The sequence below is a fragment of the Salmo salar genome, chromosome ssa07, assembly GCF_905237065.1.
Source record: "Salmo salar chromosome ssa07, Ssal_v3.1, whole genome shotgun sequence".
In the NCBI taxonomy this organism is placed as follows: Eukaryota; Metazoa; Chordata; class Actinopteri; order Salmoniformes; family Salmonidae; genus Salmo; species Salmo salar.
Genome location: NC_059448.1, coordinates 44,613,155 through 44,631,824, shown reverse-complemented (window position 1 = coordinate 44,631,824; position 18,670 = coordinate 44,613,155). Strand labels below are relative to the sequence as shown.

The window sequence follows — 18,670 nt, the reverse complement described above, 5'->3', positions numbered from 1 at the left end:
CCCCCCCCCATCCCCTCTCTCAATCTGCAGACGTTGTTGATCGTCTTTGTCCTGATTTCGTACAGTAATGTCTTTGTCCTACAGTCATATGGCATTACATATCCACTCCTTTTAGATCAGTGAGGATGATGAAACATAGAACAGAGAAAAGTAAGGCTCTCAAATGTATTGTTGTTCACCCACACCCACTCTTCTGTTCAATCTCATGTAGTTATCTAGTGGGCTCTTTCATCCAGTAATTTGAGAGGTATTGTCTGGCTGCTTTTTTGTGTGGGCTGTTGGTTGTGTGTATAGGGACCAGTCTTTGTAGTTTAGCTGTGGTAGTTCCCTTTGGCCCTACAGAATATAGCTTTATGGTCATTTATTCTATGTGAATGCTGTTGTAGTTAACATTATTAGGCCCACTCTCTTATTGGTTGTTGTTTAAGTTGTAACAATGTGATTGGTTGTTGTTGCTGTTGTTCCAGTGTGATTGGTTATTGCTAACGGTCCTCTCTCTGTTCTTTCTAACAGTCATGCGGAGGAACCAGTTTGCGGTGGACGTGTGCTGTAGGAAAGGTTCCCGCAACGCACTGCAGGAACTCTACAACCCCACACAGGTAGAAACCATCTCTGTCTCTCTCTGTCTCTCTCTGTCTCTCTCTGTCTCTCTCTGTCTCTCTCTGTCTCTCTCTCTCTCTGTCTCTGTCTCTGTCTCTCTCTCTCTCTCTGTCTCTCTCTGTAAATATAGACTCCGCTGTTTTAGGCCTGACTCAGAGAGACATTTGAAAGGTGTGACACTGACTGTTTTTAGCCTTGTCCTCCCTTTCCCTCCAAATGGTGTGTGTATAAATGTGTGTGTATGTGTGTGTCACTAAGCCTGGGTCCCCGCTACTCTGTCTTTATTTATTTATTACGTCTGTATGACAACGCCCGCTGCATGATGGACGAGCGCCATGGAAACCTATATTCCGTTACCGTGGCGGTAGTCCCCTTCTGGAAGATGGCTTTATTTAGCGTAACGGTCGATTGCATAGTTAGTATTACACATTTCACTTCTTTTAACTCTTTTTCAGAGCACTGCGTTCTCCCTTTAAGTACAATAAGCTCTGCTTACATTGCTGCAACGTACTGTAACCACAAAACAAATGGTGAAGTACACTGCTCAAAAAAATAAAGGGAACACTAAAATAACACATCCTAGATCTGAATGAATGAAATAATCTTATTAAATACTTTTTTCTTTACATAGTTGAATGTGCTGACAACAAAATCACACAAAAATAATCAATGGAAATCCAATTTATCAACCCATGGAGGTCTGGATTTGGAGTCACACTCAAAATTAAAGTGGAAAACCACACTACAGGCGGATCCAACTTTGATGTAATGTCCTTAAAACAAGTCAAAATGAGGCTCAGTAGTGTGTGTGGCCTCCACGCGCCTGTATGACCTCCCTACAATGCCTGGGCATGCTCCTGATGAGGTGGCGGATGGTCTCCTGAGGGATCTCCTCCCAGACCTGGACTAAAGCATCCGCCAACTCCTGGACAGTCTGTGGTGCAACGTGACGTTGGTGGATGGAGCGAGACAGATGTGCTCAATTGGATTCAGGTCTGGGGAATGGGCGGGCCAGTCCATAGCATCAATGCCTTCCTCTTGCAGGAACTGCTGACACACTCCAGCCACATGAGGTCAAGCATTGTCTTGCATTAGGAGGAATCCAGGGCCAACCGCACCAGCATATGGTCTCACAAGGGGTCTGAGGATCTCATCTCGGTACCTAATGGCAGTCAGGCTACCTCTGGCGAGCACATGGAGGGCTGTGCGGTCCCCCAAAGAAATGCCAACCCACACCATGCCTGACCCACCGTCAAACCGGTCATGCTGGAGGATGTTGCAGGCAGCAGAACGTTCTCCACGGCGTCTCCAGACTCTGTCACGTCTGTCACATGTGCTCAGTGTGAACCTGCTTTCATCTGTGAAGAGCACAGGGCGCCAGTGGCGAATTTGCCAATCTTGGTGTTCTCTGGCAAATGCCAAACATCCTGCACGGTGTTGGGCTGTAAGAACAACCCTCACCTGTGGACGTCGGGCCCTCATACCACCCTCATGGAGTCTGTTTCTGACCGTTTCAGCAGACACATGCACATTTGTGGCCTGCTGGAGGTCATTTTGCAGGGCTCTGGCAGTGCTCCTCCTGCTCCTCCTTGCACAAAGGCGGAGGTAGCGGTCCTGCTGCTGGGTTGTTGCCCTCCTACGGCCTCCTCCACGTCTCCTGATGTACTGGCCTGTCTCCTGGTAGCGCCTCCATGCTCTGGACACTATGCTGACAGACACAGCAAACCTTCTTGCCACAGCTCGCATTGATGTGCCATCCTGGATGAGCTGCACTACGGTGAGCCACTTGTGTGGGTTGTAGACTCCGTCTCATGCTACCTGTCATGTCTCTCTCTCTCTCTCTCTCTCTCTCTCTCTCTCTCATAAACTCTATCTCTCTCTCTCTCTCTCATAAACTCTATCTCTCTCATAAACTCCTCTCTCTCTCTCGCATAAACTTCTCTCTCTCTCATAAACTCCTCTCTCTCTCTCGCATAAACTTCTCTCTCTCTCATAAACTCCTCTCTCTCTCACTCTCTCTCATAAACTTCTCTCTCTCTCGCATAAACTTCTCTCTCTCGCATAAACTTCTCTCTCTCTCTCTCTCTCTCTCTCTCTCTCTCTCTCTCTCTCATAAACGTCTCTCTCTCTCATAAACTCCTCTCTCTCTCTCTCTCTCTCTCTCTCTCTCGCATAAACTTCTCTCTCTCTCATAAACTTCTCTCTCTCTCGCATAAACTTCTCTCTCTCATAAACTCCTCTCTCTCTCTCTCTCTCTCTCTTGCATAAACTTCTCTCTCTCGCTCATAAACGTCTCTCTCTCTCGCATAAACTTCTCTCTCTCTCATAAACTTCTCTCTCTCTCTCTCTTGCATAAACTTCTTCTCTCTCTCTCTCTCTCTCTCTCTCTCTCTCTCTCTCTCTCCCATAAACTCCCCTCTCTCTCTCTCTGCCAACTATTCACCACAGAACACATTGTAAAAGTATACAAGAAGCCATCAAACTGGTGTTTAACAGCTAAGATTAGACCCGGGGCACGTGGACATATATCATTTTCCACCAGGGAGTTTTCCACACCTCCTCACTCATGTAAAGTCCCATTGATATGATATGTGTGAGGTCAAAGGGCAGAGAGGGGTACTGGAGCTAGTGTAAGCCCCAGTGGGGTGTCTGGTGTTGGGGGTAGCGTTTTGGAAGAGGAGCGGGGAGTTGTGGGGTTGAGGGAGGGAGTGGGGGGAGTGGGGGGTCAGAATGACGTAAGAGGTACTGTGCTAGTATGTGTGCCCTGCCACCCACTACCCAATCCTAGAGCGCCTGATTGGTCATGTGACCGCCGATGAGGTACGAGAGGGTAACAAGGTGCCATTGATTGTTGGAATGTCTGACTGGGAAGCTCTCTTTCTCCCGCTCTCTCTCTGTCTCTCCCTCTCTTGCCCTCTCTCCCTCTCTTGCCCTCTCTCCCTCTCTTGCCCTCTCTCCCTCTCTTGCCCTCTCTCCGTCTCTTGCCCTCTCTCCCTCTCTTGCCCTCTATGACTCTGTATTTTGGAGGAGATCCAACACAGAGACACACAGCACTGTAGCGAGCGAGAGAGAGAGCGAGAGAGAGCGAGAGAGAGCGAGAGAGGATGCAATTAAAAACAGAAAGATATGGAGAGGGAAAACAGAAAGAATGACTGAGGATGTTGTGAGAGGGAGAGAGGATAATGAATTGAATCCGAGCTGTGTGTGTATGTTTGTGTGTGTTGTCAGAATGTATTTCAATTGTAAAGTATTTACTGTATGTCTGTAATGTATTTTCCGTGATTTGTCAGACCACAGCGAGACTAGCTGTTGCCATTGGCGGTCAAGTGGTTCCTCTCCCCAGGCACCTCAGCCTCTGAGCTGTCAGCTGTCTCTACAGTTTATACCAGGGCATCTTAGTAACCTCAATACCAGCTCTACCGTCTGTAACCCAGGACTACACACACACACACGCACACACGCACGCACGCACGCACGCACGCACGCACGCACAACCACACGACCATCACGTTGCAATGCTCCCTTCATCTCTGCTGCGGCTCAAGTCACCAGTTATGTGACTGATCAGATGTGCTCCATTGGATTCAGGCCAGGAGACACAGGCCTTCATTCCCATACGGGTTAATAGTTCCACCTCCTGTATGGTAATACCTTCTTCCCAGGCTGATGAGTACTGCAGATTATATACACTCAGAATACTGTCATTACCAACCCAGGGCCTACCAGCTAAATGCTGACGCAGAGATCTGGCTGGGATGTTGGGAAGGGTGCTGTATGCATGCAGATATCAGTTGCACAGCCCCCTGGCTGGGACATAACTGGGATGAATGGAACTGTGCTATTGTGAGCTGTAATGTGGTGTTAGTGGAGCGGAGGAGAATGATAACACGTGTGCTGTCTGTGTAGACATCAGATGAAACCTGTCTGGGCAGTAGCAGAGGAACAGAGAGAGCTGTCTGTGTAGACATCAGATGAAACCTGTCTGGGCAGTAGCAGAGGAACAGAGAGAGCTGTCTGTGTAGACATCAGATGAAACCTGTCTGGGCAGTAGCAGAGGAACAGAGAGAGCTGTCTGTGTAGACATCAGATGAAACCTGTCTGGGCAGTAGCAGAGGAACAGAGAGAGCTGTCTGTGTAGACATCAGATGAAACCTGTCTGGGCAGTAGCAGAGGAACAGAGAGAGCTGTCTGTATTAACCCTTTAGGCAGTACTAGGAGCTTATATAGTTTTTCGTTGAATATTCTGTGTGTGTGTGTGTGTGTGTGTGTGTGTGTGTGTGTGTGTGTGTGTGTGTGTGTGTGTGTGTGTGTGTGTGTGTGTGTGTGTGTGTGTGTGTGTGTGTGTGTGTGTGTGTGTGTGTGTGTGTGCCTTCATGTCATTGGTTTAGACAGCTTCATCTTTAAACAGATGCTGTGTTTACCCCTCTAACACTGCTCTGGTTGGATTCTCAAACCTCCCCTGGCTGGTTTTGGTTGGATGATTGGACGCTGGGCTAAAAATGTTGACGACTGAAGAGGCATGTACAGTGCAGCATGGAACAGGATGAGAGAGAGGCAGATTTGGAGCCTGCGGTTTACATGATGTCGTGGCACAAGTCTTCTATCCTGTTCTCCTCAATGAGAGAGTGGCCTGTCAGCATAGATGTCCCCCAGCTCCACTTATCTCATCTCTCTCTCTCTCTCTCTCTCTCTCTCTCTCTCTCTCTCTCTCTCTCTCTCTCTCTCTCTCTCTCTCTGCTGTTGAATCACAGCAACGTTGCATCAGTCAAATATGATACCAACCAATTGTCTTTCTCATACCAGTGGTGTGCTTGCATGTGTGTTCTCACGGTGGTTGGTGAAAGCAGACAGTCTACAGTCCTCCTCCCTGGAAGTAGATCTATCGTCTGTGAGGGCGAGACTCAACAGGCACACAGGGGAAAGTCTCTCACCTGAACACAACAAATGACCACCACACCCCAACCTAGCCTAGCCTGGAGCAGATTACACACATACAAACACATACTGACTGGCTCAACGTCATAGCACTGTTTTGTGTACTCGTACAGTACCTTTGTACAGTGTAAGCCTCAGTATGGTAAAAACAGGCTTAGGTCTCTATTCTGTTCTGTAATGCACTTTAATGATAGTTACTCATCATGGTTTCTCTACGTATACAGTATACTTTCCAACTGAAGCAAAGTTTAGCCAATAGAAAGAGACCTGTGTGTGTGTGTGTGTGGAGATGTTGATAGCTCAGGGAAAGTGGGAGCAGTTTGTCATTATCCTCTCTGTATTGCTATAATTAGGACTTCCTCTTTCCCTGCCTCTGTGTGCGTCTTACATACTTACACACACACTCCGGTCCACTCCATCAGTATAGCGTTGTTTATACTCACATACTCTGTCCGGTGGTGTGTTACACTTTTTAACAATCACTTTGGCACTAATTTCAGAACCTTGTGGTCATTTTTCAAAACTCTAGGCACAAAACTCAAAAAGGTCATCACTTGCATTGTGCATTTATATCTTTAAAGGAACCTTGCACTTGCAGAATCATCGGTTCAAATAACTAATTTATCATGAAATACCATAGGAAGATTCATTTAGATCACCCACACACAAGATACCGATAGTTTCACTGTGGAGTTGTTCGTACAATCATTAAATATTGTAGTACAAAATATGTGAAACATGTTCCATTATGCTACTACATGTAAATACATCACTGTAAAAGGACTAGTAGAGAGAATACTACAGACACAGTGGAATCATTGAACAAAATATGAAATGTATTGATGAAATACAATAAAATCACAACATAGGTTTCTTTGAATCAAAGCAAAAATAATTAGTTACAAAAAAGAAAAAACAGTTAAAGGTGAACTGCAGTGTTCCTCACCTGGCTTACTGTAAAAAGCTAAACAAAAGATTGATTACTGTGCTTCTATATTCTATATTCAACTGCAGTGTTCCTCACCTGGTTTACTGTAAAAAACAAAACAAAAGATTGATTACTGTGCTTCTATATTCTATATTCAACTGCAGTGTTCCTCACCTGGCTTACTGTAAAAAACAAAACAAAAGATTGATTACTGTGCTTCTATATTCTATATTCAACTGCAGTGTTCCTCACCTGGTTTACTGTAAAAAGCAAAACAAAAGATTGATTACTGTGCTTCTATATTCTATATTCAACTGCAGTGTTCCTCACCTGGCTTACTGTAAAAAGCAAAACAAAAGATTGATTACTGTGCTTCTATATTCTATATTCAACTGCAGTGTTCCTCACCTGGCTTACTGTAAAAAGCTAAACAAAAGATTGATTACTGTGCTTCTATATTCTATATTCAACTGCAGTGTTCCTCACCTGGCTTACTGTAAAAAACAAAACAAAAGATTGATTACTGTGCTTCTATATTCTATATTCAACTGCAGTGTTCCTCACCTGGTTTACTGTAAAAAGCAAAACAAAAGATTGATTACTGTGCTTCTATATTCTATATTCAACTGCAGTGTTCCTCACCTGGCTTACTGTAAAAAGCTAAACAAAAGATTGATTACTGTGCTTCTATATTCTATATTCAACTGCAGTGTTCCTCACCTGGTTTACTGTTAAAAGCAAAACAAAAGATTGATTACTGTGCTTCTATATTCTATATTCAACTGCAGTGTTCCTCACCTGGTTTACTGTAAAAAACAAAACAAAAGATTGATTACTGTGCTTCTATATTCTATATTCAACTGCAGTGTTCCTCACCTGGTTTACTGTTAAAAGCAAAACAAAAGATTGATTACTGTGCTTCTATATTCTATATTCAACTGCAGTGTTCCTCACCTGGTTTACTGTTAAAAGCTAAACAAAAGATTGATTACTGTGCTTCTATATTCTATATTCAACTGCAGTGTTCCTCACCTGGTTTACTGTTAAAAGCAAAACAAAAGATTGATTACTGTGCTTCTATATTCTATATTCAACTGCAGTGTTCCTCACCTGGTTTACTGTTAAAAACAAAACAAAAGATTGATTACTGTACTTCTATATTCTATATTCAACTGCAGTGTTCCTCACCTGGCTTACTGTTAAAAGCAAAACAAAAGATTGATTACTGTACTTCTATATTCTATATTCAACTGCAGTGTTCCTCACCTGGTTTACTGTTAAAAGCAAAACAAAAGATTGATTACTGTGCTTCTATATTCTATATTCAACTGCAGTGTTCCTCACCTGGTTTACTGTAAAAAGCTAAACAAAAGATTGATTACTGTGCTTCTATATTCTATATTCAACTGCAGTGTTCCTCACCTGGTTTACTGTAAAAAACAAAACAAAAGATTGATTACTGTGCTTCTATATTTCCATCAACCCTGTCTTGTGGATTTGACCATAGGTTCTCATCCACATCACAATGGATGTTTTCATTAGCCAAACATCTTGGGAAGAATCTTCAGGCGAATCCAGGCCTGACACTGGTCTGCCGTGATGTCATTGCATGCGTCATCCATGGCCTGGAGAAGGGTGGCTTGTTCGTGAGGGAGCCTATCATATACCTTCCACTTCCATGTGGAGAAAAATTCCTCAATCGGGTGAAAGAAAGGAGAGTATGGGGGTAAGTACAGGGTGGTAAATTGTGGATGGGCCTGAAACCATGCTTGCACCATTTGAGCATGGTGGAACCTGACATTATCCCACACAATGACATAGGTCATGCCATCAGCTCTACAGACCTGATTTAGCCCATCAAGGAAGGTTACATTCAAACAGCGAATCATGTGGCTGCCTGCAACTCAATATATAGAGTATATAGAGTAGAGAGCTTTAGGTGTTGTTCGACCAAACATTAGAACGGACAAGATGAGTAATCTAAGCAACTTTGACCGTGGTATGATTGTTGATGCAACAAATGGTGATTCCAGCATCTCAGAAACAGCTGCCTTCCTGGGATTTTTACGCACTACAGTCTCTACAGTTTACAGAGAATGGTGCGATAAACAAAACACATTCAGTGAGCGGCAGTTCTGTGGACAAAAACAACTTGTTAATGAGAGAGGTCAGAGGAGAATGTCCAGACTCATTCAAGCTAACAGAAAGGCCACAAATGCTCAAATAACAGCTGTTTAAAACAGTGGTGTGCAGAAGGGCATCTCTTAATGTACAACACCGTGAATAATTCAGGCTGTTGTGGAGGCAAAAGGGGGTCCTACCCAGTACTAGATAGGTGTGCCTAATAAAGTGAGTGTACAGTAATGTCAAATCTGAAAACATGGTCTGGAAAAGTGGTACATGGGACCATAGAAACAGTGTCTGATAAAGAATGATGATGAAATATTACATCCATAGATAATGTAGTCCAATTGGTTCATGTTCCACGGTAATGGTGTCAATGGATCTCGTTATCCTGAAGCTTTCATGATCTAAACATGGAATATTGTTTGTCAGTTTCCATAAAACTATGCATTAAGAGTAATGCAACAGTTACTCATCATTTTGATCAGTTGTATCTATTGATAGTTAGATCATTGTAATGAAATGAATAGACAGTCATCTCAGATGTACTGTGTGAATTGTATTTTGAAATGGTAATACTTTGATATTAAGTTGTGTCATTTTGAACAGGTGATTTTAGTTCAATGAACAAATTATCTTAACTTTATGTGTATTGTATCCAAGCAATTGGAAAAAAGTGTTAGTTTAGAAAAATGTGCATTTTGATCATTGGTTGTGAGTTTTGTGTCTACAGTTTTGAAAAATGACATAAAGGTTATGAAATTAGTGACAAAGTGATTGTAAAAAAGTGCAGGTATGTAGTTTTAGGCTTCACCAGAGCTGTAGATACTATACACCTGTCATGTCTCTGGTCCTCTGGTAGACTGTAGATACTATACACCTGTCATGTCTCTGGTCCTCTGGTAGACTGTAGATACTATACACCTGTCATGTCTCTGGTCCTCTGGTAGACTGTAGATACTATACACCTGTCATGTCTCTGGTCCTCTGGTAGACTGTAGATACTATACACCTGTCATGTCTCTGGTCCTCTGGTAGACTGTAGATACTGTACACCTGTCATGTCTCTGGTCCTCTGGTAGACTGTAGATACTGTATACCTGTCATGTCTCTGGTCCTCTGGTAGACTGTAGATACTATACACCTGTCATGTCTCTGGTCCTCTGGTAGACTGTAGATACTGTACACCTGTCATGTCTCTGGTCCTCTGGTAGACTGTAGATACTATACACCTGTCATGTCTCTGGTCCTCTGGTAGACTGTAGATACTATACACCTGTCATGTCTCTGGTCCTCTGGTAGACTGTAGATACTGTACACCTGTCATGTCTCTGGTCCTCTGGTAGACTGTAGATACTGTACACCTGTCATGTCTCTGGTCCTCTGGTAGACTGTAGATACTGTACACCTGTCATGTCTCTGGTCCTCTGGTAGACTGTAGATACTATACACCTGTCATGTCTCTGGTCCTCTGGTAGACTGTAGATACTATACACCTGTCATGTCTCTGGTCCTCTGGTAGACTGTAGATACTGTACACCTGTCATGTCTCTGGTCCTCTGGTAGACTGTAGATACTGTACACCTGTCATGTCTCTGGTCCTCTGGTAGACTGTAGATACTATACACCTGTCATGTCTCTGGTCCTCTGGTAGACTGTAGATACTATACACCTGTCATGTCTCTGGTCCTCTGGTAGACTGTAGATACTGTATACCTGTCATGTCTCTGGTCCTCTGGTAGACTGGAAGCAGTGGAAAAATACTGGGTTTATTTTCACAGGAGCTCCCTCTCACTTTCTCTCTCTCTTTCTCTCTCTCTTTCTCTCTCTCTCTGGTTTTATTTCCCCTGAGAACCTGTCTCTATTATCTGGTTACATGTATTTAGTGTCAGTGTGGCATGGAGAGATGGGATAGTGGAGGTATTAGATATCCCCTTATCTAAATCGGCCATCTCAGGGTGTGGTGTCAGTGTCACCTCACTTAGTACTTGTGTGTGTGTGTGTGTGTGTGTGTGTGTGTGTGTGTGTGTGTGTGTGTGTGTGTGTGTGTGTGTGTGTGTGTGTGTGTGTGTGTGTGTGTGTGTGTGTGGTGTGTGTATATGTACCTGTGTTGTCTGGACAGAGCCAGTGGAAACTTCCTGTGTTGTGCTGCTGCCATAGACATTGCTCCTTTTCAACAGAGCTTCCTCTCCCTCTCCTCTTCTCTCCTCTCTTCTTTCCTCACTCCCATCTTTTCCTCTCTGCCCTCACATGGGATTTCACTGACCTGAAGCCTTGTTACACTATTTCTCTGGAAGAGGGTTGCAGGCAACTCTCTGTCTGGTCTTTTAAATATTTTAATTTTTTATTTAACTTAAATTTAACTATTTATTTCTCTGTCTGGTCTTGCTCCTCATAAATGGCATAATGGAAAACTCATACCGCCTGGTCTGCCCTCTGTGGAAAATATGATTTTACCCCATAAAACAGTAACCTTGTCAGGGTTTATAGTGTGTGTGTGGCCACAGAGCAGTGTTCATATCAGGTGGTTCCTGGTTCTATAATACAGAGAGAGAGGGAAGAGAGGAGGGGAGAGTTACAGGTGGTTCCTGGTTCTATAATACAGAGAGAGGAAAGAGAGGAGGAGGAGTTACAGGTGGTTCCTGGTTCTATAATACAGAGAGAGGGAAGAGAGGAGGGGGAGTTACAGGTGGTTCCTGGTTCTATAATACAGAGAGAGGGAAGAGAGGAGGGGGAGTTACAGGTGGTTCCTGGTTCTATAATACAGAGAGAGGGAAGAGAGGAGGGGGAGTTACAGGTGGTTCCTGGTTCTATAATACAGAGAGAGAGGGAAGAGAGGAGGGGGAGTTACAGGTGGTTCCTGGTTCTATAATACAGAGAGAGGGAAGAGAGGAGGGGGAGTTACAGGTGGTTCCTGGTTCTATAATACAGAGAGAGAGGGAAGAGAGGAGGGGGAGTTACAGGTGGTTCCTGGTTCTATAATACAGAGAGAGGGAAGAGAGGAGGGGGAGTTACAGGTGGTTCCTGGTTCTATAATACAGAGAGAGGGAAGAGAGGAGGGGGAGTTACAGGTGGTTCCTGGTTCTATAATACAGAGAGAGAGGGAAGAGAGGAGGGGGAGTTACAGGTGGTTGCTGGTTCTATAATACAGAGAGAGAGGGAAGAGAGGAAGGGGAGTTACAGGTGGTTCCTGGTTCTATAATACAGAGAGAGAGGGAAGAGAGGAGGGGGAGTTACAGGTGGTTCCTGGTTCTATAATACAGAGAGAGGGAAGAGAGGAGGAGGAGTTACAGGTGGTTCCTGGTTCTATAATACAGAGAGAGAGGGAAGAGAGGAGGGGGAATTACAGGTGGTTCCTGGTTCTATAATACAGAGAGAGAGGGAAGAGAGGAGGGGGAGTTACAGGTGGTTCCTGGTTCTATAATACAGAGAGAGAGGGAAGAGAGGAGGGGGAGTTACAGGTGGTTCCTGGTTCTATAATACAGAGAGAGAGGGAAGAGAGGAGGAGGAGTTACAGGTGGTTCCTGGTTCTATAATACAGAGAGAGAGGGAAGAGAGGAGGGGGAGTTACAGGTGGTTCCTGGTTCTATAATACAGAGAGAGGGAAGAGAGGAGGGGGAGTTACAGGTGGTTCCTGGTTCTATAATACAGAGAGAGAGGGAAGAGAGGAGGGGGAGTTACAGGTGGTTCCTGGTTCTATAATACAGAGAGAGGGAAGAGAGGAGGGGGAGTTACAGGTGGTTCCTGGTTCTATAATACAGAGAGAGAGGGAAGAGAGGAGGGGGAGTTACAGGTGGTTCCTGGTTCTATAATACAGAGAGAGGGAAGAGAGGAGGAGGAGTTACAGGTGGTTCCTGGTTCTATAATACAGAGAGAGGGAAGAGAGGAGGGGGAGTTACAGGTGGTTCCTGGTTCTATAATACAGAGAGAGAGGGAAGAGAGGAGGGGGAATTACAGGTGGTTCCTGGTTCTATAATACAGAGAGAGAGGGAAGAGAGGAGGGGGAGTTACAGGTGGTTCCTGGTTCTATAATACAGAGAGAGAGGAAGAGAGGAGGGGGAGTTACAGGTGGTTCCTGGTTCTATAATACAGAGAGAGAGGGAAGAGAGGAGGGGGAATTACAGGTGGTTCCTGGTTCTATAATACAGAGAGAGAGGGAAGAGAGGAGGGGGAGTTACAGGTGGTTCCTGGTTCTATAATACAGAGAGAGAGGGAAGAGAGGAGGGGGAGTTACAGGTGGTTCCTGGTTCTATAATACAAAGAGAGAGAAGAGAGGAGGGGGAGTTACAGGTAGTTCCTGGTTCTATAATACAGAGAGAGGGAAGAGAGGAGGGGGAGTTACAGGTGGTTCCTGGTTCTATAATACAGAGAGAGAGAAGAGAGGAGGGGGAGTTACAGGTGGTTCCTGGTTCTATAATACAGAGAGAGAGAGGGAAGAGAGGAGGGGGAGTTACAGGTGGTTCCTGGTTCTATAATACAGAGAGAGGGAAGAGAGGAGGGGGAGTTACAGGTGGTTCCTGGTTCTATAATACAGAGAGAGAGGGAAGAGAGGAGGGGGAGTTACAGGTGGTTCCTGGTTCTATAATACAGAGAGAGAGGGAAGAGAGGAGGGGGAGTTACAGGTGAGATTAGTATGAGAAAGAGAGGTTAACTCTTCCAGCAGAATGTTTTGTGTTCTCTCCTGGCTGTCTGATGATGTGAGCTGATGCTGTAGAATCAGGTGGATCCTAATGTGAGTGATGCCCCTGCAGTGGTGTGTGTGTGTGTGTGTGTGTGTGTGTGTGTGTGTGTGTGTGTGTGTGTGTGTGCGTAGCCTGCAGTTATTCAAATATTGTGATTCTAGGAAAAGTCATGTAAAAGCTGTAGTGACTTTAGTCCTGGTTTCTTCAATACTGTTTTCATCAGTTACAGTTGAGCCACGTAAAGGGTTAAGTGTTCCAGGAAGAGAATCACACAGCAGTATCTGGTGGGGAGGAGCATTACTAACGTCACTTTGTTGTACTGAAACTGAAGTAGAGAGACGTACAGTATCTTGTTTACGGGACCAAACTGTCCAGCACTTCAGAAATCTACTAAATAGCTACATGTTCAGACTACACGCTGAATCTCCTACTCTTTGACACCAAGGACAGAAAGGACAGACATATCATCCACAAAAACATACAGGTGAGTAGAGAGATTGACATGGAAAGTTAAGCTTTACTGTGTTTACTGTGTATATTTCCTTTTTTATTGATGCAGATTCTACGCTATGTTACTCTTTTCAATCTACGGTTGTCTATGTTGTATCATCATGTATCAACATTCGTTAATATCATCAGATAAGACAATGTTGACAACTCTAAAGCTGAAACTATCAAGAGCTGGCTGATTCCAGGAAATGGTTTATGGTTTCACTTTTGGTCTCTGTCTAGATATGGCCACCTCCAGCAGTCTCCTGTCTGAAGAGCAGTTCCTGTGCTCTATCTGTCTGGATGTGTTCACTGAGCCAGTCTCTAGTCCATGTGGACACAACTTCTGCAAGGCCTGTATCACAAAGTACTGGGATAGCAATGACCTGTGCCAGTGTCCCATGTGTAAAAAGACATTTGATAAGAGACCAGATCTGTTCGTCAATACTTTAATTTCTGAGATGGCTGCTCAGTTCAGACAGACAGTTGAAGTGAAAGCTACCAGCAGCCCGGACCAATGCTCTGCCATGATTGTAGAAGTGTCCTGTGATGTCTGCACTGGGATGAAGCTCAAGGCCCTGAAGTCCTGCCTGGTGTGTCAGACCTCTTACTGTGAGACTCACCTGGAGCCTCATCAGAGAGTCCCAGCCTTAAAGAGACACAAGCTGATCAACCCTGTGGAGAACCTGGAAGACAGGATGTGTAAGAAGCACGACAGACCTCTAGAGCTGTTCTGTAGGAGTGACCAGACTTGTGTGTGTCAATTCTGCACTGAGACAGACCAGAAGACTCATGACACTGTCCCGCTAGAGGAAGAGTTTGGAGAGAGGAAGGCTAAACTGGGGAAGACTGAGGCAGAAGTGCAGCAGATGATCCAGGAGAGACTGCAGAAGGTTCAGGAGATCAAACACTCAGTAGATCTCAGCAAGAGAGAGGCAGAGAGAGAGATATCAGACAGTGTACAGGTCTTCACTGCTCTGGTGCGCTCCATTGAGAGAAGTCAGGCTGAGCTCATTGAGGTGATTGAGGAGAAGCTGAAAGCAACAGAGACGCAGGCTGAAGGGCTCATCAAAGAGCTGGAGCAGGAAATCACTGAGCTAAAGAGGACAAGCACTGAGCTGGAGCAGCTCTCACACACTGAGGACCACCTCCACCTCCTCCAGAGCATCCCATCCCTGTGCACCCCCCTACCCATCAAGGACTGGTCTGAGATCAGTGTTCACAGTGATCTGTGTGTGGGGACTGTGATGAGAGCTGTATCTCAGCTGGAGGAGACACTGAATAAACAGATGGAGAAGCTGCCTGAAGTCAAACTGAAGAGGATACAGCAGTATGCAGTGGATGTGACTCTGGATCCTGATACAGCACATCCGTCTCTCATCATGTCTGAGGATAGAAAACAGGTGAGACATGGAGGCACACAGCTTAATAAACCTTATAATCCAAAGAGGTTTGACAGAGCTTTAAATGTCCTAGGAAAGGAGGGTTTCTCCTCTGGGAGATTTTACTATGAGGTGAATGTTCAGGTGAAAACTACATGGACTTTAGGAGTGGCCAGAGAATCCATCATCAGGAAGGGGAAGATCACAAAGAGCCCATTTAATGGATTCTGGGCTGTGGTCCTGAGGGATGAGTGTAAGTACTCAGCCTGTACCTCCCCCCGTGTCCCCTTATACCTGAGAGAAAAGCCCCAGAAGGTGGGGGTGTTTGTTGATTATGAGGAGGGTCAGGTCTCCTTTTATAATGTGGAGGCCAGGTCTCATATCTACTCTTTCACTGGCTGTACCTTCACTGAGAAACTCTATCCATACTTCTCTCCTTGTAGAAATGATGGTGGTAAAAACTCTGCCCCTCTGATCATTTCTCCTGTCAATCACACAGACTGAGTTTTAATCTGAAAATCTAACTTGCCAATAGAATAAATATATTTAGAATAGTCATAATCTGTTGTCATACATCACAAAGAATATTTCAGATGCAGAAATATCATACCCAATTTGTTTGGGGGGGGGTACGATATTTTGTGCGTCTAACTTTCTCACTCATCCTTATTCACGATTCATTCAGGATTATCCATAATCATGGTAGATTAATGTAGAAGTGTTCAGAAACATATTCTATTCTTATTTAAGTGACTCCAAAATGACACAATACATTATTTACCATTTAATAGCTATTTGGCACAAAATAATCTGAAACGCAACCAAAACATTCAGCAAATGCATCCAACAAATTTGTAGTCACAAGCTTGATGTAGTCATTGCATGCTAGGAATATGGGACCAAATATTTAACATTCTACTACTTTAGTACACATACAGTGCATTCGCAAAGATTTCAGACCCCTTTACCTTTTCCACATTTTGTTACGTTACAGCCTAATTCTAAAATGTATTTACATTTTTTTTTTAAATCCTTCATCAATCTACACACAATACCCCATAATGACAAAGCAAAACACAGTTTTTTAGAAATTTTTGTAAATGTATTAAAAATAAACTGATATCACATTTACATAAGTATTCAGACCCTTTATTCAGTACTTTGTTAAAGCACCTTTGACAGCGATTACAGCCTCGAGTCTTCTTGGGTATGACGCTACAAGCTTGGCACACCTGTATTTGGGGAGTTTCTCTTCTCTGCAGGTCCTCTCAAGCTCTGTCAGGTTGGACGGGGAGCATTACTGTACAGCTATTTTCAGGTCTCTCCAGGTCTCTCCAGGTCTCTCCAGTTCGATCGGGTTCAGGTCCGGGCTCTGGCTGGGCCACTCAAGGTCATCCATGGGTCCATGGAGTTTATTGAACATCAAGGCAGACACATGGTGAACTTTTTTTCTCTTTTATTTTCATTGACCCAGGGAAAGGGGGAAACCTCGTCAGTTATACAACTGAACGCATTCAACTGAAATATGTCTTCTGCATTTAACCCAACCCTTCTGAATCAGAGAGGTGCAGGGGGCTTCCTTAATCAACATCCATGTCTTCTGCATTTAACCCAACCCTTCTGAATCAGAGAGGTGCAGGGGGCTTCCTTAATCAACATCCATGTCTTCTGCATTTAACCCAACCCTTCTGAATCAGAGAGGTGCAGGGGGCTTCCTTAATCAACATCCATGTCTTCTGCATTTAACCCAACCCTTCTGAATCAGAGAGGTGCAGGGGGCTTCCTTAATCAACATCCATGTCTTCTGCATTTAACCCAACCCTTCTGAATCAGAGAGGTGCAGGGGGCTTCCTTAATCAACATCCATGTCTTCTGCATTTAACCCAACCCTTCTGAATCAGAGAGGTGCAGGGGGCTTCCTTAATCAACATCCATGTCTTCTGCATTTAACCCAACCCTTCTGAATCAGAGAGGTGCAGGGGGCTTCCTTAATCAACATCCACGTCTTCGGCGCCCGGGGAACAGTGGGTTAACTGCCTTGCTCAGGGGCAGAGAGATTTTCACCTTGTCAACTCGGGGGTTCAATCAAGCAACCTTTCGGTTACTGGCCCAACGCTCTAACCACTAGGCTAGCCTATAGTTCTTCATCCTTCTTACAATCGACAGAGAGAAGACAGGGAAGAAACCACCATTTACCTCTAGGCTGCTATACATATTTATTTAGTTTGTTGTGGAATTTTTGTTGTAATTAAATATAATTTATTTCGAATTGATCAGAATAAATTTTTCAGGAAAAGTTTTACCTGCTCTGTGTATTGTCAAATTGAAAAGAGTGAGGGAGCGTCGCTCCTCCGCACTCCGGCTGCACTACATCCCTGGTTGTAGAGTAATGTGGAGAGCCAGAGAGCAGCTCACACACACAGCAGAATCTGACATTGGGAAATGTACAGCTTGCAGCATGCTGATGTGTTTATCCCTGACCAAAGCAGATGCTTTAGTTGCTTCCAAATACAATTTAGGAGAAGAAAATTGAAAATGAAATTCAGACAATGCCTTTGCCAGGTGTGCAGTTCCTCGGCTGGGTGGGAAAATAAATCGTTTTCTATTTTCTGCTCTTTTCACCCTTGGTGAATGTCGCAAAACCAGATTGTTGTATTATTGTGTGAGATTAAATGTAATAGTCTCAAGGGGCTTCTTAGCTGTGGATTAGGAGAGGATAGGTGAAAACACACTGACTGACTGAGTGTCACGGGCATCGGATTGATTAGACCAAAATGCAGTGGGAGTGTGTATTCTCATCTTCTTTTTATTTGGCAGAAAGAAGGAAAAACAAAACAAAAGTATACAAAAAACCAACGATAAACAGTCCTGTAAGGCTTACATCTATACAAGGAACAACTACCCACAAAATCCCATAGAAAAACACCCCTACTAAATAGGACCTTCAATTAGAAGCAACTAGGAGCAGCTGCTTCCAATTGAAGGTCAACCCAACAAACACCACATAGAAATAGACATACTAGAACTAACATAGAAATAGACTAACAAGAAAATAACCCAACAAACCCCGAAACACTCTAAAGAAACACACCCCTGCCACGTCCTGACCAAACTACAATAACAAATAACCCCTTATACTGGTCAGGACGTGACACTGAGTGAGTTGTAGTAGGATGCTAGTTATTGATTTGATGTCAGTCAGATTATTCAGTTATGTATTGACCCATACAGTAGGTCTACACTTCCATTCCATGACTGAGCCCGACCTGGTCAATAACATGATCCTCTCTGTTATGTAACTAACTGTTCTTGGGGACCTTCAATGCTACAGACATTTTTTTGGTACCCTTCCCCAGATCTGTGTCTCAGCACAATCCTGTCTCGGAGCTCTACGGACAATTCCTTCGACCTCATTGCTTGGTTTTTGCTCTGACATGCACTGTCAACTGTGGGACCTTATATAGACAGGTGTGTGCCTTTCCAAATCATGTCCAATCAATAGAATTTACCACAGGTGGACTCCAATCAAG

At 44.2% G+C, this 18,670-nt stretch overlaps 1 protein-coding gene across 3 annotated transcripts in view; it reads left to right on the top strand.

Moving 5' to 3' along the window:
* Window positions 1–18,670, top strand: part of LOC106609345 (carbohydrate sulfotransferase 11) — an 82,454-nt gene that overhangs the window by 45,619 nt on the left and 18,165 nt on the right. The window contains exons 1-2 of one of the 3 annotated variants that reach the window (XM_045722038.1): window positions 13,494–13,753; window positions 14,002–15,161. In XM_045722038.1, the coding sequence (XP_045577994.1) occupies window positions 14,004–15,161 (1,158 nt within the window). In that variant the 5' untranslated portion in view covers window positions 13,494–13,753; window positions 14,002–14,003. Of the gene's footprint in view, window positions 1–513; window positions 600–13,493; window positions 13,754–14,001; window positions 15,162–16,467; window positions 16,579–18,670 lie in introns of those variants that run through there. The other 2 variants (XM_014208078.2, XM_014208079.2) reach the window with 2 other exon arrangements.